Genomic DNA, 24,613 nt, shown 5'->3' with positions numbered 1-24,613 from the left:
CATACAAATATATAAACATTTTCATTATGGTGGCCTTAGCCCAACTTACCTGATGGACCGAGTAAAGTAGCTTCCTCCCCAACCTGAGGGAACTGTGGCGCGAGCCCAGCCAGTGATGCAGGCCAGAAACCGCAGGTCTATCAACTGATTGGGCCCAGTCCAGGAAAACATATTTCAAAGCCGGGCCCACATAGTAAATCATAGTCTCAAATCTGACCTATGATCATCGTTCACATCTCAAGCCCCATACCGGTCACCTGATTTTTGTGCAAGATTTGGATGTTCAGGTGTGCCCCAGCTTGCGTGATATATGACAAATGCCCTTGAAACCTCAAACAGAGGGGGCTCCGGCCAGGCTGATAGGCTCATAGACCTACCGATGGCCACCCTCATATATAAAAGGGCTCAAATTTAAGCCTGGGCCCGTATTTGTGTCTAGAATTCCATCCGAAACCCATCAAAGAAGGTCAGTCCAAAGCCCACGGGCCATCAGCCCATTAGCAGCTGAAGCAATTCATGGCGCACACACATGGAATTGGGTGCATTCCAGCTGTGACTAAGCATGAACATTTAGCTGGCCCAAAGATTAACTAATTCACTAGTCAAAGGCACTTGGCTCATTATTTAAAGTTATTAAGGGGTCGTTTTGATGTTTATAAAGACCTTAAGTACGAATCTACTTACAGGTAATCAAATTATAAGGGGGTGTTTGAATGGGTATATCTACTTATAATCAGATTACAAGGTATAATTCGATTACAGTGTAAGTGTAATATGCAACATGAGAAAAAATTATCTTTTGTATCACGAGTATAGGTATTTCAAGCAACAGCTATCGTATTTTAAAATTTTCAAAGGAAAGTTACATGACATCTTCTAACCATTACGATGACCCAGAACAAAAGAAGAATACAAAAACCAAGAACGAAAAAATTAATCTCTTTCATTATTATTGTTACTGGAGTTAAAACTTCTCATAAGTTAGAATGTTATTAAACTTTAGAGTCGTGTTTGAATTAGTGAATTTACTTTTGTGATCTAGCAAATAATTTGTTTATTGTAAAAATTCATCATAAGCTTCATTAAGTTGAGCTTATTCCAATTATCTATTTTATATAAAATCCCTCACGTAGTTTGATTATTTTTAAAAAATTTACCATTCTAAGCTTTGTTGTGAGCGAGTACTTAATTATAAGTTGTAAACGGATTTCAAGTAATCCATAGACAACTATTCCCCTGTAATTAGATTTCAACTTAAAGCAAAATAGGACCACTTATATCCAAAGGGAGGTACATGTAAACACTTTACGGCTGTAATCGGATTAAACTTAAAACAGGCGTCCAAACGACCCCTAATGCTCTGATTGCTGAACCGTGGGTCCCAACTTAAAGAAATTAAAATTCCGAGCGAACTGTCGACACTCTAGGCCCGACTGCTGTGGCTGCCGCTGCCGCTGCTGCTGCTGATCGGCCATGGCGGCTCCCAAAATCAAGACGAGCAGCTTCTCTCGCAACCCAACCATCGGACCAACGGCCCGAGCCCATGGCGTCAAGCACGGACCCAACGGCGGCGTCCTCGTCTCCTCCGGAATCCCAGACCTCGACAGTATACTCTCTCTCTCTCTCTCTCTCTCTCTCTCTCTCTCTCTCTCTCTCTTATTTGGTTTCTTCAACTGCTATTTCTTGGGATTTTAGGAGGTGGGTTTTGTCCAGAAGTTTGTAAATGGTTTCTTTAACTTGGAACTACAGAGATTTTGGGAGGTGGGTTTTCTCTAGGAAGCCTTGTAATGATCATGGAAGATGCCGAAGCGCCTCACCATCTTCTCCTCTTGAGAAATTTCATGTCTCAAGGCATTGTTCACAACCAACCCCTTCTTTATGCCAGCCCGACGATGGAACCACGGGCATTTCTAGGCACCCTTCCTAGCCCAATTACATCCAATGACGACAAACGCGAGCTGGGTCCTGATCACACCCAAGAACAGGTTCTCTTTATTATTATTATTTTTTTTTTTTTAGTTCGGTTTTTTGAGATTTTGATGAGTTTTTGTGGGTGGGTCTTGTGGAGGTGCAGGAGAAGGGATTGAGGATTGCTTGGCAATACAAGAAGTATTTTGGAGAGCAGCCGATTTCCGGGAATTCTAGTGGTAAGATCCGTCACAAATGAATCCGTCTTTTTCAGTACTTTTTAGTCTTTGGTTGGTGAATTTGGTTGTTATTTAATGAGATGAATCCCACTATACAGATACATGAACGAACACTTGAATAGTAAATCTTTTGAGAACTGGTTGCTGACAACCTACCAGCCCTTTTCTACTTGCAATTTGGCACTGAAAATGCATGATATTTTCAACAGAAAAATTCAAAACCAAAATTCTGAAGGCATGAGAAAAATGGCTTGTCGTGCACAACTAGCTGTAGGTGATCAATCCTCAAGAAAATTTTAACCAGAGAGTCAATACAACCTTTAACAAATAGCTTGTGGCTACAATTTACTAAGGTTAGCATTGGGTTGTAAAGCACTTCGAAAAAAAAATACACTAGTCCTAATGCTTTCACTATTAAGTTGTTGACGATGTATTGGAATAATGATTTGCTATGATGTTTGGGTCACAATGGATGAGAATTACCTTTTGGAATGGGTTCTCAAAGAGACAACGGATCTGTTTCCTCAAAAATGATTGCCTCCAATTAGCCTTTGCTGTTTTATGATTGTTATCATTGGCGAGATTCAATGCAAGCCTGTTTGCTTAGCAAATGTCATTTATTTTTATTTTTTTGGGAATGGATGAAAAATGGGCACGTGCTTTTAGCATGTGAGCTCCTTCATGGCCTTCTTCTACGATTCACCTTGAAAAGGCATGGGATGGAGTTCATTCGAAGATCCTCTGCGTTATTGTCGTATTGTTTGTTTTTGGAGTAGATTGCATGAGTATACCAAAGCCTTTATTTCTACCACCTTATTTACCTTGGTTAAAGGCACATTGCATGTGATGTAGGACATGCAATAGATGCATTCTTAGCACGGGTGGACCAAAAGAAGCTCAACCAAAAGCAGGAGTAGTTCGTTAGAACCGGACCCAATCCTATATAGGGCATGACGTAACTGGGTGCCAGACCTGTCTAGTTCGAAGAGATTCATCCTAGATATGGAGAAATTGTTGTTTGAAGTGTTGACTGTAAAACAGCCATAACTTTTTATTCGGGCATCGTCACAAAATGCACAACCTATAAATCTTTATGTAACAATGCTTCTAGGGCCAACCAGCCAGCTTTGCATATCGAATTCATCCATTTCACTAGAAAATGCACGCCTTCGGTTCAACATTATGATTTTAGGAAAATTTTACTTTAAAAAAAAAAAAATCTTTTCATCGTATCTCCTTATTCTTGTAATTTTAGGATTTCCGTTATTTTTAGAAATTGCTTGTTGTAATGCTAGGAATGCTTCGGTAAGGTTTATTTAGACATTTATATTTTTGGCAAATTAGGCGTTGGAGAGAGATTTTTACTATTTTGGGTAATTTCAAGTTAAGGTTTGGGTCTTCCATATAAGTGATGTAATCGACCAATCTTAGATCATTATGTAGTAAAATATTCAAGTTTTCTCATTCTTCTTGTGGACACAAGAACTCACCTCGCAAAGAGAAGAGTACTTCCACTGGTCCCCTATGTGGCGATAGATGCTAACTCACACGAGATTCCTACCACACGCTTGTTGAAGATTTTTTTTCTCTTGAGGCTCTGCAAGGGGCTTAGGCCAAGGTTCAGAAAGAAACGTTGGACTAACGTTCGGGGTATCATGGCAAGTCCGAGGGAGATTCCGCATGAGGTTTGAATCTGAGCCTTGTGCAAGCCTACAAAGTAGGTGACATGTCTCGACCCCATTCACTGTGTTGGAGATATTGACAGCCCGTCAGGACCATGTGGAGTTATCCCATACATCCCAGCTTGTGGTGTGGCTTAAGGAGATGTGCTTTGTTTGGAAGATGCAGATGTGTGCCCCCCAGCCTCTCCTAGTGGCACGTGTCCAAACTTTGAATTTTGAAGCTCACAGAGGTGAAGGTACCTTATCCCTTAGCACATGCGACAATCGTTCCTTCAATAGGGAAATGTATCCATTAGGCCCAGGAGTTTCTAGCAAAGTGAAAGGTCCATCGCGTTTAATTTCGACTTGTGACTCAGCAAGCTCCTCTTTGGACCAATAGAGCCATTTCTCCCTGTTATCAACAGCCAGTTCCAATTCCATAGATTAGAAGAGATATGACACACCCTTTTAGTGTGGAGATATTACACACTTATGCATACGAGAAGACTCAATGCTTGAAATTCTCATATAAAAACTCTTATTTATGAGGGTAATAAACAGCCGTAAAGTTTAACATATGGCAAGTATTTATAAGCAAACAAATCCTACGCCTCATGGGATGCCCTAATACTTGTTTGATTTTTGACAAGTTTGGCCTTGCCAATTCCCCCCACAATATATAAATAACAACCCCCCACAAAAAAAAAAAAAAAAAACCACAACTCTAAAACCACTAATGCAAATCAGAAAATAAAAATGGATCTGGTATGCATATTCCAAGGCCTAACTGATGAGACAAATATTGCCCATATAATAACGTAGACAAAAGTCACAATCAAAGGGTTGACTTCGACAAAAATGTCAAAGTTACCAAACTCTCCAATCTATGAACTTTCTTTAGATCTTCAAGATCTACAGGTGATACTTTCTCTTAGTATACCCTTTCGAGCCCTTAGTTGCAACATCTCCTTGACGAAAATATCCAACTAGTTGGCAGCTTGATATGCTTTATAGAGATCGGGGTTCAATTGCAAATTTTCCTTAAAGATCCACATTCCATCAATTGTTGGACACCCTTTCCACTTCACCAAAACTTGTGATATCCTTCTTGCCTTGTTGAAACTATTTGATCATCAAGGATGTCTTCAACAACTTCTGGCTCTTTGGGCACATGTGGTATCCTTACGGCATGTTTTTCATACGTCTAGTCTTCATGATCACCATGATAGAAAGTGAGATCTTCAACGTTGAAAAGAAAATGGGATGTATGTGAACATCCTCAGGCAACGCAAGTACATAGGCGTTAGATCCTAGCTTCTCCTTCACTCTGTATGGTCCAACTTACTTGAAATCTAACTTCTTGAACTTTCCCTTATGAAACTTTTTAGGTCGAAGGTGGACCATAACCATGTCTCCAACATTGAAAGACACATATCATTGATTTGAATCGGCTCTTTCTTTGTAGGTTACATTAGTGATGGCAATTTTTCCTCTGACCTCTTCATGCACATTACGTATATGCCTAGCAAATTCTTTAGCTTCTCCACTTGGCCTAACCTCAATTGGCAATGAAAGAAGGTAAATGGGTTGCCTTGGTTTCAGCACCAAAACAACTTCAAATGGAGACTTCCCGGATTTGGTGTGACCCAAGGTGTTCAATAACGGTTGGCCGTAACAGCCACTGCCATTACCATTATTGGACATGTTTTTGGACCATTACGGGTCTGTTACGGGACTGTTACAGGTTGTTTTTTCTTTTTCTTTTTCTTTTTTCTTTTTCTTTTTTTTTTTTGGTAACAGCCGTTACGTAACCGTTTTTTAATACCTTGGTGTAGCCACTTCTAAGATCAATCTTGGACAAAGGCGGTCGATCTGGCCAATATGTCAAGAATACTATCTGATCTAGGTGTGGGAAACCTGTCTTTGATGGTGATCTTATTGATAACTTGACTGTCAACACACATTCTACAACTCCCATCCTTCTTAGGAGTCAAGAGAGCGGGCATTGCATACGGACTTTTTTTTTTGAAAGATAACTTCTATTAAAGAAGAAACAGAAAGAACAAGAGAGAGAAAACTGCTGAGATAAGAGAAGCTAACTAAGCCTCAAGGAAGGCTAGATCTACATTAAGCCCATCCATATGGGAAACCCATTCAGCGATTAGCGAGCATTGCATACGGACTTAAGCTCTCTCTAATGAAGCCTTTCTTTAATAACTCATCAACCTGCCTTTTGAGTTCAACTGCTTTTGTGGGATTCATACGATATGTTGAAAGGTTAGGTAAAGATGCACCCAGAATCAAATCAATGGATGCTACACATTTATCATGGGAGGTAATACATTTGGAAGCTCATCTAGGACTAAATCAGACAAAAATTTCTGCACTTGAGGATAATCTTCTTGTTGTCCTTCCTTTTGCTTCCTTAGAAACACAAGCAAATACATCTTCACCCTTTACTTTAGCCTCAAACCGGTACATAGACAAAACTTGAAAAGTTTTCATATGAAAGTGATGCAACTAAGGGCTAGAAAGTGTATAGTAGAAGAAAGCATCACTTGCAGATCTGAAGAAATTTCATAGATTTGGACAGTTTGACAATTTTGATTTCTTATTAAAGTTAACCATTTGACTATGACCGTTGACCAAGTTATCACATGGGCAATATTGGTCTCATCTGGTGGGCCTTGGAATATGCGCACGAAATCCATTTTATTTTCTGATTTGGATTAATAGTTTCAGAGTTATGAGTGTTCAGGGTTAGTTTTGTTTAAGGGGTTATTTTTGTAAGATAGGTGGTGTTTGTTGAGCTAAACTCATCAAAAGTCAAAAAGGTATTAGGGCATCCCATGAAGCGTGTGATTTGTTTGCCTATAAATACTTGCTATATATTAAACTTTAAGACTACTTATTGTCCTCAATAAAAGTTTTCATATGAGAACTTCAAAGTTTCAGATCTTCATATGCATGAGTATGTAATATCTAAGTATGATGCAGGACATGAAAATTAAAACATGCTATGCAAGATTCCAGGCTTTAGATCATACTAGTTCAGAAACAATCACACAAAATTTCACTTCCCACATAAAGTCAAGCACTCAACAAGGGGAATCTATGCAAGTCTAGGCCTACACATGCTAGGGCTGGATCAATTAAAGTTATAGACCAGACAATGCTCAAAGGAAAGTAGATTCAGCCACACATGTACAGAAATATTTCCCCAATCCAGGGGATTCACAGATTTCAATTCAGGGAACCCTAGGGTTGAAGAAAAAGGTGTGAAAATTGGGATTTAAGACAATCTAGGGTTAGGGTTAGGGAAATCAATTAAGGGAGAAGTGAAAGAGAGGAAAGAGTGAACCTGATGCCAGCCCGCACTTGTGGACAGCAGGTCAGGCCTGACGCACGTGCATGGGGCCCACGAACCCATAAAACCCCTCCTTGGGTCTAGTCAGCCAAGGATGGGCTACAAACCCCTCAAGTTTTGGCCCGATCCGTCATACGGTTCGTGCGTGGTGCTCTGCCGAAGTTTCAGCTCTCCTGCAGGGCCAGATTCCAGAAATATGCTGTAGAGAAGTAATGGCTGCAAAATAATGGTGGAATGACTGTAGGAAAAGAGGAATATGGATAGTAGAAGGTAGGGGCGAATCGGGATGGGTGTGGCTTCGCTCCACGGTAGTTAGCCCTTCGAAGAAGGGAGGGTTTCACACCCAATTAGGCTTTCACAACTCAGAAAGGAGAAGGAAAACACAGATATTTTATTCAATCTTCCATGAGAAAAAGACTACAAGGGGTGTCTATTTATAGTAAAATCCTATACCCCAAAACTCACACCATGTACGCAACATATTGCTTAGAGATGAAGTAACCACAAATAACAACTAAACAAAGCAATCTAAACCATCTATGATGTTCCTAATAACAAAAATAACCAAAACTCAGAGTACTAGATTGTTTAGAATAGTGGGCCACGATCATAAGAACCCATAGTGGGATTCACATGACGATCGAGTCCACTCCAAGGGACCAAAACGCAGTCCTCTAGCTAGGAGGCCCTCCCTGGACGTCGTCATCGATCCAGATCGATGGTGGGGCCCTCTTCCTCCTTGCGTACGTGCGTAGGGGCGTGCGTGTGCGCGTGATGTCCCCATCAAAGTATTAGAAGGGTATGTAATGTCTCTTCCAATCTCCGGGTGAGTCACATCCTAGAAGAGTGTCTACTATTTTTGGTTTTTGGTACTTATATTATCTGTTTGTTTCTCTACATGATCACTGTCGTACGTGTTCATGTTATTTAAATCTGTTTAAACCTGATTCCACGAGTTTTATTTTATTCTAGTTTATTGAAGGTATTGGTTTTTGATTGCTGGATTGATTTGAGGATTTGTTTAAAACAGATTTTCTTTATTTCTGGTTCAGATTCTTTTTATTTATTTTATTTTTTTATTATTATTATTATTTGTGATTCATTGTAACTGAATTATCAGACAATTGAGTCAACTGAAATCCCAACTATAAATTTCCCAATTCGTTTCATATCTTCTAGTATAAGTATGTGTCTTCTATTAATCAACCTAGAGTTACCATGTTTTCACCCCAACCGACGGTCCAATTACCAAATAGCCTATACGCTATTTTCCTTTTGACCTGTAAACTTTTAGTCTACCCTATGCGACCATAGCTTCCCTTATTTTAAACCATTAACCTATAACGTTTATCGCCAACTTCACTAAACCAAACCCAAAATTCAGAATTGGCTGTTGTTTTCAAAGACCCCCATCTAGAACTGCATCAAAAGTTCAACTTGAAAGCCACATAATTTCAATTTGGAGCCTAGATCCTGAATACGAATGCTAAAGAAGAATATTTGAACTTGGTTATTTCCATTTTGGTGATTAATACTTTCAATTCAACGGGATATTGCATCCAAATGCACCCATAAGGATAGATATGCTTCAAGCTATATCCCATATCCACATTGTACTTTACGCCACTTACAGTTTGGCCAAGTACAAGATCCAGGTGCCGTCAACTTTATGCAATTTTCTTTTAATGTGTGAGAGGCATATGGCGTGGTTACTACAAACAAATGCTTGGATAATCAGATACATATTTTGATTGTAGTTATGTTAATAGTAGTGTTTTAAATAGCGGCAGTGTGTTGCGTATCGTTCAACCCTCTGTAGCGTGTAGCGTGTAGCGTAGGCTGCATGATACTTCTATTTGTAATTTAAATATAGGAAAAATATGATAAATAGTAAGAAAAAAACAAAAAAATATAAAAATGCCTAAAAGTTTATTTATTTTTTCAAGTATAAGCATATTCAAGTAAGTTATTAATTGTCATTTATCAAAAGCTAATCCACATAAAGTCATAAACCAAATCAAATAATTATCACATCAACAACCTTCTAAGCAAACCACTTTAATTAATAATGTCTAATTGAAACCACAAGTCACAACTCACTAGTATGAAAACAAATAAAAACCCCACAAGTTAAGAGTTTTAAGTACAATACAAATGTCATCTATACAAAGAGTAGGTTTTCAAAAACCCCCTTTTGAAACACCTTTTTCTTTTAAGTTTAGTTTTAAATATTTTTAGTGTGCGAGTTTCGCATCAACTTTAACAAAGGATCACCACCATTTTAAGTGAAAGTAAACAAAGAAAGGTTTGGTTTTAACTTTACATTTTATTTTTATTTTATTTTCTATAATATGAGTTCTACACTATTTTTAACAAACAAATCTAAAAATAAATTTAAAAAAATTGCTCATCATTCTTCAAAAAAAAAAAATACATTGTAACGTAGGCTACAAACGCTACACACTACGTAGCTGTAGCATAAGGTACACTACAGGGGATTTACGCTATTTAGCTACGCTACAAGCGCTATTTGAAACACTGGTTAATAGTTTTCAAATATATAGATGCAAAGACAGATGTAGATACGGTCTCTTTTTTATAGGTAAGCATGAGTTTTGAGCGATATATACGGTTATTAACTCTTTGGTTGTAATCAACCTGTGTAATAGATTATTAGATTGTGCTTGATTGTAATCAACCTATGTAGCAGTCTATTACATAGTGCCTGTGGGAGTTTTGTGCTCGCATTGTTGGTCCCAAGCCCGGATGAGGAAGGGTTGTGTCAGGTTGTCAGCCAGTGTCACACTTTTGCCATAACTTTCATCATGAATCCAGACAATATGATGATGATATGGTTATAGGATGTGGTTCTGGTTAGATTTCTGCAAATACAAAAGCATTCTCCTGTTTTGCCTACCTACCGTCTTCTCCGTCTCCTCTCTTTTGTGCCTAATTAACATTCAGTGTTTAATATGTTGGTTTCAATAGAGATCAGCTATTATTCGCATTTTTGCTTTCATGTCAAAGCTGCATTATCACATTGTTCAAGACATTTTAGACTTGCTTTGTCCAAAGTGAGGAATAGAACAATGCTTACGAGTCCATGAAATTCAAGCAAATGATGCAGACCATGACATGAAAGAGGGAATTGTGCAGATAACAGACAGGAGTATTCCAACAATTTTGACTTGCGGAAGCCTCTAGAAAGGCAATTACTCAGCGCGCAACGTGTTCATTGTATAAGCATTCAAGATTCTCCACATCTTACGTCACTCAAAGACCAATGTTCTACCTTTTTAGCTCAACTTCCAAGGTTTGGCAATATGATTACTTTTACTGACATCTAAAATACATGAAACCTACTCATAAGGGGTGGGGATGTGAAAATGTTGGAGGTGCTAAATTGTACGTGTTAATAATGAACTTACTAATATCCCCGAGATTTTGAAGATCTCCCAATATTTCCATGATAAATAGACGAACTTTATTATCATGATTATATCATGAGGTTTTTAATTTTTTAAAAAAAAAACGCATTCTTTAATTTTTTGCAAAGTTGTCCAGATATTAACATAAAAAATTTATTTAAAATTTTAATTATTTTATCATAATCATATATTATTTTAAAATTTATTTATTAATTTTTTCATAAATATTTTGTTTTTTTATTTTTGGCGAGATTTCCCAAGAAAAACCTCAAAATTTAAAAATCTCTTGAGAGATTCCCAGGCCAATAAATTCCCAAGAATGAGATTTGTCACTTGCTTATTAGATTAAGTCATGCTATACAGTTTGGGTTTCTTGAATTCAACCAACTAACGTTTCTGCACTCTACCGCTCATCCTGTGCTGGATGGACCTGTATTTCCAAGAGAACTCCATCAAGATTTATCTTCCAGGCACGAGCTGCAAAATTCCCCATCTTGCTATGTCTCTTTTCTTTACAGACTGGAAAATCATAGCCATCAAATCTTCAGCCTTTTCTTCTTTTTTTTGAAAACGGGCCATAGCTGTATTTTCTATCTTAACCGTCTATATGCTGGCTGCCAATTAAAGGGTTAAGATCTTTCCATCTGGGGTATTTTTGGTGTATGGGGGCCATCATGTCAACAAATGACTGAACTGAAACAAGGATCCAACTTGTACAAACTGAAAAACCAAGCCTACTGTAATAATTCTTGGGCTGAGCATCATATAGTGCCTCCTACAACTAGTGCATTATATTTGAAGGCTCGACTCAATATGAATATTGCTCTTTTATCTTTGTGGGCCTTGTTAATACCTTTTCGTTTTACTTCCAGAAACGATGGTGCTGGTATTGGGTTTGCTGGCCGCATAGCTATACAGTCACTCTGTGCTCCACAATGCTGTTTCTCTGACTTGGTAAGTTTCAACCTTGTGACTACATCCATTAGCCTCTCGGTTTTATGATTCTTGCTGAAAAGGTAATGGCCTATGCTGGACTGCTTCCTTTAAGAACTCTTTAATCTTAAAATTAAATGCATATTGAATAGATCCTTTAGAGCACAAACCATCTTCCTAGTCCAACATCGATTTTCTATGGTCTTTTTTTGGGGTTTTTACTGCAGAATTCCTCAAGAATTCTGATTTTACGAAAAAAAAAATGCCTCAGCTTTTTTGTAAGTGCGAGAACATGCTTTTTGTTGTGAGAAATGACTGAAATGCCCAGTCTATTATTTGTCCATAGTAGAGTCAAGCATTTTGGGGCTGGCATGGTGTGTTGATGAAATCCAGCCCATCCAAAAGGTGTATCCCGCCATGATGTCGACATAAACTAATAATCAGGCCGACCTAATCATCAAGTGGGCCACAATTGAATTTGGAGGGTTTTAGGTTGTGTACACTTTTTATGGTATGGCCCACCCGATGGCTCGATTGGCCTGATTTTTTATTTCCATGATCAAAATGGTGGGAGGCACCTGTTGGATGGGTTGGATATCATATACACATGGACATATGCACCCCAATACGGGCCCCGCAATGCCTTGACCCTACCACCCTTTTAAGAAAAATAATAGATGACGGCATTTTAGTCATTTTACTCACCAAAAAGCAATCTACTGTACTTTTAAAACGTTGGGGCGCTCTTTGGTATAATCAAAATTCCATGATCAGTTAACTTCTGTCCGCATTTCGTTGTAGGACTGGGATTTGCTTTCCTTTATCAGATCTCTCAAGGGTATGATACGGTCAACCAATGCAGTTGTGATGATTACTTTCCCTCCATCTGTTCTGTCACCTTCCTTCTCTAAGAGATGGCAGCATTTGGCGGATACTCTGCTCTCTGTCAGGGCAATCCCAGGTTATTATTCTACATATCTGTTCATCTGCACTACAGCCCAACTGTATCTGTGCTAATTTGTGGATCTGTTTGGGGAAACCTTTTTGAATCAGATGAGGACAAAGAGATGGCGAAGCTCCTGACAGGTTATCAGGATATGGTTGGCCTTCTGCACGTCCATAAAGTGGCTCAGATTAATACTCAGGTATTCCTAAAAGCTTAAAGTCCCTTCATCTAATGTCTGCTTTCATCTTAGAAAATGATATTTATGCAGCTCGCGTCCTCCAAGTTCTATGTAACTCCATCCTTACAGCGGTAGCCATCCAATTAATGGCCTTTAAAAGGAATGACTAGAGCAATGGCCCACACTTAACCTGAAAACTCACAACTGGTGGTCCTAGTTTTGTTTGACCACTGTCGTTTTTGGCCTATAACCCATCCACATCAACAGTGCCGACCCTACATGTTTGCCATGTGTACCACAGGGAGGATTGAATTGAACTTCGGTGACAAATGAGCTCCATTATAGCATTTTTGCTTCACCTTAATGCATGGCCTTTTCTTGCTTAGCTTCTTTTCAGTACTTATCTTGGTCGATTGATTCATCACTGCTGAATCTGTTAATATTTTGGATTTCAATTAGAATCCAGTTTAGTGATGTTCTTTTTTTCCATGGGAATCATTCCTCTTCCTACAAGTTCTCGTTTTCTGCACATTTTCTACTACATCAAATGCAGATTTATTTAGCCTCGAAACTGGAGGATGGATTGACTGCTCGTCCAAGTTTGATGCAACTCATTTGAGTTGAATCGGATTTGGTCGATTCCAATCCAGTTCGGCGCTTTGAGTCAGGTTGAGAAATAGGAGGTGACTCTGGCCAACTCGACACAGGTGTGAACAAGTCGGCCCGAGTCACACCAAGTCTTAGAACCTTGCTGGAGAGGAATTATATGATCCTTGTCCTGAAGAAATTCACAAATCCTTCCAGGCCTTGAGGTCCTTCCGTGGATGGACCATGCCCCAAAGTGCTCCTTGATGCAATGATCTTGATCCTTCAACGGGTTGCACATAGATGGTTAAATTAAATATCACAAGAAGGATCACAGGAAATGGCCTGAGATTGGATGGATAGGAGCTTCCAATCAGAGAGATTGTTGAGGAATGGCCCATTGATTAAGGAGAGGTTATTGAGGGATGGCCCATTGATCAGCGGTGTGGATAACTAAAATGTGTGGCACATTTGTACCCTCAGAGCGCCTGAGTAAAATTCATCTCTGTTCACCGATCATACAATTACCTCAAAACTGAAAAATTCTATTGTCAAGTTTTAGCTTGCTTACTTTCTACCTCTTATGAAGTAATTCCGACTTGTGAGCAGGTCCCTGTCATTCTAGAAGCAACCACATTCTCGATAAAGCTATATCGACGAAGATCCTTGGTATTGGAGCGGTTAAATCAAGCACCTGTGGATGCTTCGAGTGGGAGCACATATGCCAATTCTGGTAGTTGTTCCGGGTCCACAAAGACCTCATCCATTGATTTCTAATATCCTTTCTTATCAACATCATCACCTTCATTGGTTCTGATCAGCCTATGCTGCCATAGCATGTCCATTGGGCGTGGTAGCCAGATGTGGGTGCAGATGACCAAATGCTGCTTGTTCGACTAAAAGATCCTCTATCCTTTTTGGTGCCCCCACCAATCGTGGTCGAAATTGTATCCAATGAATGCTTCTTGCAGTTACACCAGGGAAAAGGGGGTTGCAAGATGCTGAGTCTCACCAATGGGTTCCCACGAGATGGGTGGGCCCCAGTCCAGGAAAAGAGAGGTAGAAATTGTTATTGGAAGTGGCAATTCCTCCTAGATCATCTGCATCAGGGAACATATTTGTTGATGCCGTGGATTTTCTGACTTTTTTTGTTCTCCTGGACTCGTAACTTTGTATTGAATTAATCCAGTCAGATTGGTATAAATGAAATTAAGTATTCTTGTTTTCTTTTTTGGTTATCTAATGTTCAGGAAATAGTAAAAACAGGCTGAGAAGCATGGATAAATGAAGAAGGGGAGATGACCATGTACAGCTGTGCAGCCGTTTTTTTTTTTTTTTTTTCCTACCAACATCCAATGTGGATAATATGGCTGTTATGATGCGACAACTCTTATCTGTTATCACCATCACCATCACCATCACCATCATGTGTTTTTGGAAAATTCAAAAATGGTGCTTCTGTTTACACCCACTGGACCCCTGGCATTTGTATGCATCAATATTTAACTAATATGTGTTGTCCCATACTATCATTGGTTTCAGTACCCAATAATACAAGCCAATTGCACAAATACCCTCCCAATTCACTTGTTACAAGCCCAGATTTGAGGAAGGTGTGTACTTAGAAATGCTTATTAACATGTTTTAATGCATTTAACAGGATTTTGGGACCCTTTTTAACCGAAAATCAGGCATATCATCCAATGCATGCCATGCCCAATGTTTAATTCTCGCTCAGCATTTCACAACACATGCATAGATAGTGGTCTAATGACAAGGGCTGATGAGTTTTGCCCAAATTTCCACCACACGTCATCATGTTAAACTTAGTTAATTGGGTCTAGCTATGGATGGGCCACTAACCAAAACTCAAACATGTAGAACAATTTCAACCATCAAAGCAATGGTTCACAAGTCAAATTGACAAGGTAACATTTGAAACGTCCATTAGTTTCATTTTGACCAGCAATCCATCGACAGAGTATTTATGATTGCAATAGTAGGGCCTAGAAAGGTCCAAACCCGAATTTAGAACTAGGGTCCATCAGGCTGGCCAAATTCAAAATTTCTCATTTACTTGGCCAGGGCCAAGCCCATTGCCAGCCCTCACATTGAGCTCCACTGAGTGGATGTTCAAATTGCCGAGGATGTGGAGTGGCAAGGACATCCATGTGTTCCTGCCAGCATGTTTTTAGCATGCTCCCTCATACTTAGAACATTCTGAAGTCATGTATGGTTGTGAGTGCAGGCATATATGCTTATACGTGCATGATGAATATGCCAAAAAGTCAATTAACATATATATAGATGGAAGTCTATCCATTGCACTGAAAATGCCGCCTGGAACAAAGCAGATGAACGAATTTGGATCACATAACATCATCACAAGATAAAAGAACAGAAGGGTTCAAAGAAGACCCAGTTCCCAAATTCGGCTCAAAGCAACTCCCAATGCATTTTTTTCCAATCTGTAGTCCTTAAGGATGTCATCCACTTGCACAAGATTCTTTACAATCAGGGCCCATGCCACCGTTTGATGTGCCTCATCGTTGGCTAACAATGCCTTTAAAATCTCCTCAACAGGTCAATCCTAACCTTTCAATGGCTGGCCTATGGATACACAAGCAATCCATGCAACAGAGTTGATGATGATGATGATGAATCCATCCCACCAGGTTTGTCATTTCATGCTCTGTTAACCAATGCCTTACACATGATCACAAATCAGCAATATTCCCTGTATAATTTCAAAAACCTCCAACTCGTTCTGGCAGCTAAAACATCCCTCCCCACACACTCCACTAAAGAGAAATTGAAATAAAACATGATTCTGCGCAGCTATTGCAAACAGGATTTTCAGGGTTGATAACCTTCATCAGAGTTTGGGCCCTCTCCAGTAGATTCATAATATGAAAATAGTTGGAATCTGCAGATCATCTTTTCATCACACCTGAAGAGGCATGGTTGTTTAGCTTTTTTCCACCTATTCAAAATTGAGCGGGTCCTGGGATCAGTAGACACTCATGGATCAGCTAAAACAATGGGCATTTCAGGACTCTGGCAAGCTTAATAGAGAAAGCTCCCACTTGTGGAAAAAAAAAAAACAACGAGGATTTACTAAAGGTTTCTGACAAATAAATATCCCAAAATGACCATTTTCGACACCTTGGGTCAATAATTCATGAGGGTGTATAGAATTCAAGCTGGGTGGAAGAAGGGGAGATGTGTGAGAGTTTTTTGTGATTGCCACATACCAATCAAATTGAAGGTGTAATTTTATAGGATAGCTATAAGACCAGCCATGCTTTGTGGGATAAAATGTTGGGCAATTAAAGAACAACATGTTCATAGGATGAGTGTATGATGAGGACATCCGAGCACCAGTCAAAGTATACCAAAGGAGGAGGAACGTTTCTTTATGGTTAGGTGATGCATACATGGGGCCCTGTGAACCCAATTTGAGTGCCTAGCCCGTTGAAGACCCCACATGCATAATTATGCATCTTTGAAGGCCCCACACTAGGAAGATGTATGCGGGCTACTTAGTTGGACTATTCCGACCGTTGGATCAGTGTCATTAGACATCTTGATCATAGGCCCTACCATTGGATCATCATCATTGGACATCTGATCGTGGGCCACGAAATAGTTTAGTTTATTTAGTTGGTTAGATGTTTTGCTTTTTTTAAAGCTTATATTTTTACTGAGATTAGGGAGTTAGGAACAAATTTTATTTTTATTGAGCGTCTTTATGTGAAACTTTTTATCTAAGAGTATCTTTTTGTAAAGAGTCTTTTATGAGATTATATAAGGCTTGGACGTCCTACCTTAGCCCATTATTGCACATGAATTAAATAATAAAAAATAAAAATTCTCTCTCTTTACTTTTCTTTTCTTCTCTCTCGCTACTTTCTTCAATCTCTCTCAATCCTTCTCTACCCCTTTATTTTCTTTGTTTTTCCTAAAAATCATCCACAATCTCCTCCAAAACCCATCTAAACCTAGGCTGACTTACACCATACTGCCGTATGGACCTCCACACATGACCACACGACCGTTCATACAGCCGTCCCATCTCATCCCTATTTCCCTCTTTGATCCTTACTCATTTCTCTTTAAAATCTATAACCCTAAGCCTAAAACCCTCAAACCCAAACCTAGTTTTCTAAAATCCATAACCCTAAGCCTAAAACCCTAATTCTCAAAATCATATATCTCAAATACCTAATTTTCCAAAAACCTAACTCTCAAAACCCTAATTCCCCATAACCCTAGTTCTAAACCCTAATCCTAATTTCCCCAAAATCTCCTAATTTAGCAAAAACCCCAATTTTTCAAAAATCCCTAAATCCAAAAAACCCCAACTCTTAAACCCTTTAACAAGCCAAGAGATCCCATTTAGAATTAGATCAATTCATATACTAGATGGAAGTCCTACCTTCCATAGGTCCTATTTAATCATGTTTTATAAGATCTAACTGACGGGTTGTGATTTAGTCTTGAATATGAGCATAGTTAAATACTTGAATTCATTATGCTTGTGATTGATTAGCATTATTTTGTGCTTTAAATTGTTCTAGTTAATCCGTTAATGATCTTATTGCATCATTCTAGGATAGATCATCTGTCCTACATCGGCGTAGCTGACATGAGGATGTTAAGATAGATGAATGACAAGACAAGGAAGGATGGAACTAGAAATGAATGTGTTTGAACTTAGAAGTAGCACCGATATTTAATAAAATGAGGGAAAGTGGATGTGGGCAGTTTGGCCACGTGCAACAAAGACCAAGAACCATGCCTCTTAGGAGTGAGTTGGTTCAAGTTGAAGGAACTAAAAGGGACACAGCAGGAGGTAGAAAGACTTGATGACCTATGATTTAACTGAGGATATGGTCCTTGATCAAGTGGAAAGGAGGAGGAACAGGATTCATGTAGCCACCCACAGTTAGCTGGGATAGGGCTTAGAAGATGATGACAACGAGGATGATGAAAGGAAGATACAAAAGGTCAATGAAGACACAAGAGATCCCCATACACCTTATTTTTATAAGAAAAAATTTATAAAAGGTGAAATAAAAGAGAGAGAAGAATGCACACCACAGTTCAATGTATCACTGAATTGCTTGAGAAACTGGGTCATATTGACCCAGGAATGACAAGAAAAGACTATACCTTACAATGTGTAAAATAATCAGAATGAAATTTTATGGCAATAATATTCAAATGACGGAGAAAGAAAAGATACATAATATGGAAGTCATATTGACATGGAATTACATTAGATTAGCTTCAAAGGCTTATAATAATTATGCATTAAATAGAAACAATAAATTAAATCCCCATACTCCCGTGTACTTCCAAATTCCACCTTGAAGCAATGTGCTCGCCTGTACCAAGCCCAGTAAAAAGAGGGGAGTTGATGTTAGGTAGGCAGCTGGTTATGAAACTTTTGCCAAGCAATCATGAGAAATCCAGCCCCAAATAGCTAGGACAAGACTGTGATGACTATGATGCTGTTGTCATGTTACTAATAGGGGTAAGAGATGCAAGTCAAGAAGATAACAATATGACCACAAAACACCTTATGGATGAAGAAGGTTGTAAAAGAAAGTGGTATTTGTAATTACTCGATGCTACCGAAACAAAATTCTTAACTGTTATGAGATATATTGATATAAAGTCGAATACCCCATATGGAAGTAAGTTAACCCAAAGAGCTTGATGTCTTCCTAAACGAATGGTAAAGTACCAAGCTAGCTTCATGACACAACTGAACAATGGAAAGAAAATGACACTCCCAACTTCAAGAATTGGGTACCAAAACCCTGTCAATCATTTCATTCATTGACTGGGACAACCACATCCATGTTGCAACATGGTCTTGGCTTTTGATCGAAGAACAGCCAGTATAGTTTTATTGACATCAAGAACAGCTTGCCCACCGAAAACAGATACATTAAGTGATCACCCAATTTCACACCCTATCTATGCCTTGGAATGTCAAAAGGCAAGTACAATCAAAGCATAGTGATCAGCTTGATGACTATAATAATGTAACAAACAAATGCAAGTGCAAATACTACTGCACACACAATTTCTATTTTCTCCCTTCAAAAAATCCATACTTTTCTGGCATGTTGAGTATTGCAGTTGTTAGAACTTGAATGAATGGCAGATAGAAAGGGTGAATATATATACCAATTTTCACCAGAAAAGCAATGGCCTCACTTTCTAAGTTGCTCTTCTGATGTCAAACAAAGTCTTGTAGAGCACTTTAACCTGACCAATCGATTCGAAACCCATCAAAATATATACAAATTTTCTTTTTCTTCTACTTCAAAAGTTGCTCCATGAGTTATTATTCATTTTGCCTTTTCACTTTCTGGTAACCCCTGCAGCGGGATTTGATCCCGGGTGTGCACAACCAACTTGCTGTTGAACTGGATACTGTTAATTTAACCCTTCCTCATCAACATGATCCACTTACTTTGATCATCCTCCAATACCCAAAAGGTGCAAAGCCAGCTCATTGTCACCAGCCGCCTTCAGTTCTTCCACAACACCATCAATATAAGGAGCTCTCGCTCGAATCCCTCTAGCAACCATCACACCAACCACGGCTGCAGCTTCGACCAAATGGCCTTGCCGACAAAGCCCTGCAACCAAAACAGAATAAACATCCGAATCAAGAAGCAGTCCACACACCTTCTCTACTTCATGAAAAAACCGAAACCCGTCCAAAGCCCGTCCTGCCAAGCAAAGATCCTTTATCAATGACCCAGACGCCAATCCATCTGGCGTAACACCACTGTCCAACATCCTCCTAACAAGCTTCTCTGCTTCATCCAAAGCCTTCATCCGCAGCAAAGAGACTGTCAGCGAGCTATAACATCGATCGCTTGAACAGCTCCCTTCTGCCACCATTTTCTCAATCAGCCTATACGCATCATCTATCCATCCTTCCATACAAAGCCCATTAATAACCGTGCTGATCGTGACCCAATTCGGAGCACACCCTTTCTCCCGCATCCGATCCAAAACCGTCAACGCTTCATCTACTCTGCCCTTCTCAAACATTCTCTGAATTACCGACGTATACGTGACAACATTCGGCTCACAGCCATTCTTCTCTTTCTCCATCTCTTCCAACAACTCCAATGCAGTCTCCAAACTCCCACTCCTGCAAGCCCCATCAAGCAACGCAGAGTACACAGCCACATTCGGGATGCACCCATGGCACCGCATACGTCGGACGACAGCCCACGCATCCTCCAACCGGCCTGCATTGCAGAACCCCTTGATCATCGCAATGCAGGTGATCACATCAGGGTAAAGCCCAATCAGCGCCATCTCTTCCACTAGATCTTCCACCATACTGATCTCCTTCTTCTCAACAAAGAGACGGATGACAACATTGTAGGAAGCCGTGTCCGGCCGGCAATTGAATTCCCCCATCCTCTTCAGGACACCCAATGCCTGATCAGCAAGCTTCGCTTCTCTGCAGAGATTGAGAATGATCTTGAAGGTTCTGACGGAGACTGGACACCGTTCGACCCTGTAAGCTTCTAGAAGGTCGGTTAGGGTTTGAGGGCGGTGGGCGATTTCGAGAAATTCGCAGGCTTTGCTGTACATCAACGCGGTGTGGCGGTAATTGGGTTGGTGACCGGCCCAGACGAAGAATCGGAGGGCCAATGGTCGGACGGTGGAGGGATTGCGGAGGACGGTTTCGACGGAGGAGGAGTCGAGCTTCTGTTTGATTTGGGATAGGGTTTTTTCTAGGGGTGGAAGTGTTTGGGAAGCGTTTCCTTGGAGAAGGAGATTCAAGTAAGAGTCTGCAGCTGTAGATAGTGAGTGTTTGGATGGAGATGATGATGAGGGCGATGGGGTGTTAGAATGATGATGGACGGTAGTGAAGAAAGGAGAGATTGGATGGACGGTCATGATCTTACGTGCTTTCATTGAGGAGGAGGAAGGCCAGCTCCCTCCACTGCTATATAAGAAGAGAGGTTTGGTATTTACACTCGGGGGTGTGTTGGTATGGGGCAAAAGGAGTACCCGAATAGATGGAAAGGAGGTGATGAAGAAGTGTTACCCGGGTAACACGTTAGTGGGTGTTACCCTGACCGTATGGGGCCCAACTTAATGAATGTACTGTATATCCACGCTGTCCATCCGTCTTTCCATCTCATTTTAGGACTTAATACCAAAAATTAAGTAGATTCAATTCTTAGGTAGGCCACACCACTGTAAAACTATGGTGATCGACTATTAAATTAATGTGGTTTATAAGAGTTTTGGATCAAGCTGATATTTGTATTTTACATTTATACAGGCCTTTTTTATAATATAAACAGGTTGGATGGAAAATAAACACGCGTTGGGCCCTAGGAAGGCCCTAGGTAGTTTTTAATGGTGGGTATTAATTATCACTGTTTCCTCTGGTGTGGTCCACCTAATATTTCGATCTGCTTAATTTTTGGGACCACATGCTAAAATGATTTGAGAAAAAAGGATGAATGGTGTGATATACAAAAAAATTCATCAAGGTGGGCCCCACGGTGAGGGATATCTTAACGACGGTGTGCCATACATCCACTTGAAACCTCGCTGATTGGACAACGCTGCATTCGCCAAACTAGCGTGAGACCTTTCTCTAGCCATCCATTTTCTTTACAGAAGTCCTTTCACCATAGTTTTAGAACTTGGCCATGCCTAATCCGATTCCAACTCAACCGGGTTGACTTAGACTTTTCCAACCCAATACAATTCGTGTTGTGAAAAAAGCTTTGATTAATATATATATATATAGGGAAAAGGTACCAGACGACTCGGTGGTATTATACCTTCTATAAAGTAGAGTAATGGTGGCACGTTATTCGTTGGATGGTGAAAATTTTAAATAAACCGAAAAATTTTATAGGGCCACAAGTAATTTATGTGCGAGCCTTTTTCTGATGGAAGATCATTTGCAAAGATTCTGTGTGGAGCCCACTATGATGTTTGTGATAAATCCAATATGTCCATCCATTTTTCAAAATCATTTTAGGACATGCAACCAAAAATGAGGATCCAAATATTAAATTGGCCACATGAGAGGAAACAGTGGGGATTTAGTGACCACCGTTGAAACATTCATATGGCTACAAAAGTTTTGTATTGGTTTACGATTGTGGTGTTTTCATTTCATATTAGTGAAAATGACCTTATAAACGATTTGGATGGAATACAAACACCAAGGTGGAGCCTAGGAAGGTTTTAACGGTAAGCATTCCTTTCCCCACTATTTCATCTCGTATAGCTCAATTGAATTTTGGATCCTCCTCATTTTTGATATAATGTCCTAAAATGATATTTAAAAATACAAGGACGGATTGAATTTCACACAAAGATCACAATGGGTCCCATACAAAATTCTTCCGCCGATCTTCATGGGAAAGACTTTAGCAGGAAATCCACGTCCCTGGGTTTTAAGTTTGAGAAACGGACTGGCTACTCCCCCGCCACCGGCCAATGGCGGGTGGTCTATGTCGGCCCCACCATGATGTATGTGTTTCATCTATGCCGTCCATCCGTTTTTCCATCTAATTTAAGGGGTTGAGCCCAAAATTGAAGCATATCTAAAGATCAAGTCGATCATGCTGCAATGATTTCCACCGTTGAAACCATGTTAGGCCGCATAGTGATGTATATTTGTCATCCAACCTGTTTATAAGATCATACATACATGGAAGAATAGAGCTATGCATACAAATGCCAGCACATGCATGATGAATCCGCAATGGTGGAGAAGTGTCAATGAAAATTTATTTTTCCTTGCACATCATCTATGTTTGGGACCAATTATACCCATCACAATCAACAGCATTATATACACCGCTGTTACACCCCGCCCCATATCCGAGTTGATACTGTTCCGCTCTCCTGACACAGCATAGCCCGGGATCAAGCGTGACCTCAGATATTCCATAAGGAAGTAGCCCCGGTTTAACCCATGACAATAGACCCAAAGGTCCTATCTCAGACAATCACCTACCCAAAAAAAACACTCCACTAGAGTTGTACACGAGTCAAGCCGAGCCGAGTATTGCCCAGCTCATGCTCAGCTCGCACTGTCGAAGTCCTACTCGTACTCGACTCTGCTCGGGCATCGAGCATGGATTCCCTACTCGTGCTCTACTCGTCCGAGTACGAGCCGAGTGTGAGCAGAAATCGAGTCGGGTCGAGTCCGAGTTTTCAAGTCGAGTTCGAGTCCGAATCCGAGTCCGAATTTGAGCCCAATTCGAGCAGCGTTTTCAAGGAACAAATTTAACATATATTAGCTGTATTAACATATATTAACAATTTTAACATATATTAGCTATATTAATATATATTAACATATTAACAATTTCTGACATATATTAACATATTAACAATTTTTATATTAACATATATTAGCTATATTAACATATATTAACAATTTCTAACATATATTAGCAATATATTATATCAATTTCTAAAATATATTAACAATTTATACAAAAAACCAATAATAATAAATCAACACCACACAGTACGAGTAGAGTACCGAGTCGAGCACACAAGTCGAGTATTGAGTTGAGTACCGAGTCGAGTATTGCCCAGCTCGTACTCTACTCGTAATCAAAACGAGTATCAAACTCATGCTCATGCTCGGCTCAAACTCATGCCGAGTTGAGTCGAGTAATTCCAAGTCGAGTCGAGCGAGTAACCGAGCTTACTCTACTCGTGTACAGCTCTACACTCCATGGTTTCACCTTTGTAGATGAATTAGGTGCCAATAGACCCAAATGTCCTAACTCAGACAATCACCAGCTTTATGGATTGAATTTGCTTGACCAACTTCCGATGACGTCTGCCTACCTTAAATCAACTCTCCTCCTTTACCCAGGCTCCAGAGGATAGCATAAGCTGCAAGTCATGACAAGAATAGGTGATATCTAAAAAAAAGACATGGAAAATAATAATAATAGAATATTCTAAAAACAAAATGAAGATTAACATAAAACTAGTCTTACCGTTGCATTATTTGAGATGGAATAGAGATTGCCAGAGCGTCATTAGCGCACAGGATAACCCAATGCTTTTGCATTACTCTCTGTGACTCTTCTCAAAGCAGTGCAGTTTCATGCCATGAATCTATCTAGAACAGGGAATTTTTTACCATGGAGGACATGGATCGGACTCTTTCGAGTCTTTCACCACCAAAACCGCATACCCTTTTCACAAGAGCCATTGTTTTGTTGTCTACTTCCACTATGATCATCATTCTGGTCCTGATGCAGGTATTTAATTTGTTCAAAGATTAGATGGCACAAAATGCCTTCATCCTAGTCACAGACTCTGT

General features: G+C 39.7%; 2 protein-coding genes across 5 annotated transcripts; one reads left to right on the top strand and one right to left on the bottom strand.

The window, feature by feature from the left end:
• Positions 1-1,324: 1,324 nt before the first annotated feature.
• LOC131245621 (elongator complex protein 4) lies at positions 1,325-14,472 on the top strand. Its single transcript, XM_058245202.1, has 8 exons — positions 1,325-1,606; positions 1,750-1,985; positions 2,075-2,147; positions 10,332-10,488; positions 11,476-11,557; positions 12,338-12,497; positions 12,590-12,681; positions 13,855-14,472. The coding sequence occupies exons 1-8, from the start codon at positions 1,474-1,476 to the stop codon at positions 14,020-14,022; spliced, it is 1,101 nt and encodes a 366-aa protein (XP_058101185.1). The 5' UTR covers positions 1,325-1,473; the 3' UTR covers positions 14,023-14,472.
• A 1,078-nt stretch (positions 14,473-15,550) lies between these two features.
• LOC131245620 (pentatricopeptide repeat-containing protein At5g47360) lies at positions 15,551-21,305 on the bottom strand. 4 transcript variants are annotated; one of them, XR_009170924.1, is made up of 4 exons: positions 19,736-21,305; positions 19,446-19,527; positions 16,116-16,251; positions 15,551-15,951 (listed from the first exon to the last, which is right to left on the bottom strand). XR_009170924.1 is itself a non-coding variant. In XM_058245201.1 (2 exons), exon 1 carries the CDS (start codon positions 21,205-21,207, stop codon positions 19,741-19,743), a length of 1,467 nt encoding a protein of 488 aa, XP_058101184.1. In that variant the 5' UTR covers positions 21,208-21,305; the 3' UTR covers positions 18,893-19,527; positions 19,736-19,740. The 4 variants fall into 4 exon arrangements, 1 of the variants encoding a protein (XP_058101184.1); XR_009170923.1 differs by having other exon boundaries at positions 15,551-16,251; XR_009170925.1 differs by lacking the exons at positions 15,551-15,951; positions 16,116-16,251 and adding an exon at positions 18,430-18,635 and having other exon boundaries at positions 19,447-19,527.
• Positions 21,306-24,613: the final 3,308 nt, after the last annotated feature.

This window comes from Magnolia sinica, chromosome 5 (assembly GCF_029962835.1).
Source record: "Magnolia sinica isolate HGM2019 chromosome 5, MsV1, whole genome shotgun sequence".
In the NCBI taxonomy this organism is placed as follows: Eukaryota; Viridiplantae; Streptophyta; class Magnoliopsida; order Magnoliales; family Magnoliaceae; genus Magnolia; species Magnolia sinica.
This window is presented reverse-complemented; position numbering and strand designations above follow the sequence as displayed.

Excerpts from the sequence above, each read along its gene's own strand:
- LOC131245621 (XM_058245202.1), top strand. The coding sequence starts at position 1,474 with ATGGCGGCTCCCAAAATCAAGACGAGCAGCTTCTCTCGCAACCCAACC. Across the intron at positions 1,607-1,749 it reads CGGAATCCCAGACCTCGACA|AGATTTTGGGAGGTGGGTTT; the intron begins GTATACTCTCTC and ends TTGGAACTACAG. Across the intron at positions 2,148-10,331 it reads GATTTCCGGGAATTCTAGTG|ATAACAGACAGGAGTATTCC; the intron begins GTAAGATCCGTC and ends GGAATTGTGCAG.
- LOC131245620 (XM_058245201.1), bottom strand. The coding sequence starts at position 21,207 with ATGAAAGCACGTAAGATCATGACCGTCCATCCAATCTCTCCTTTCTTC.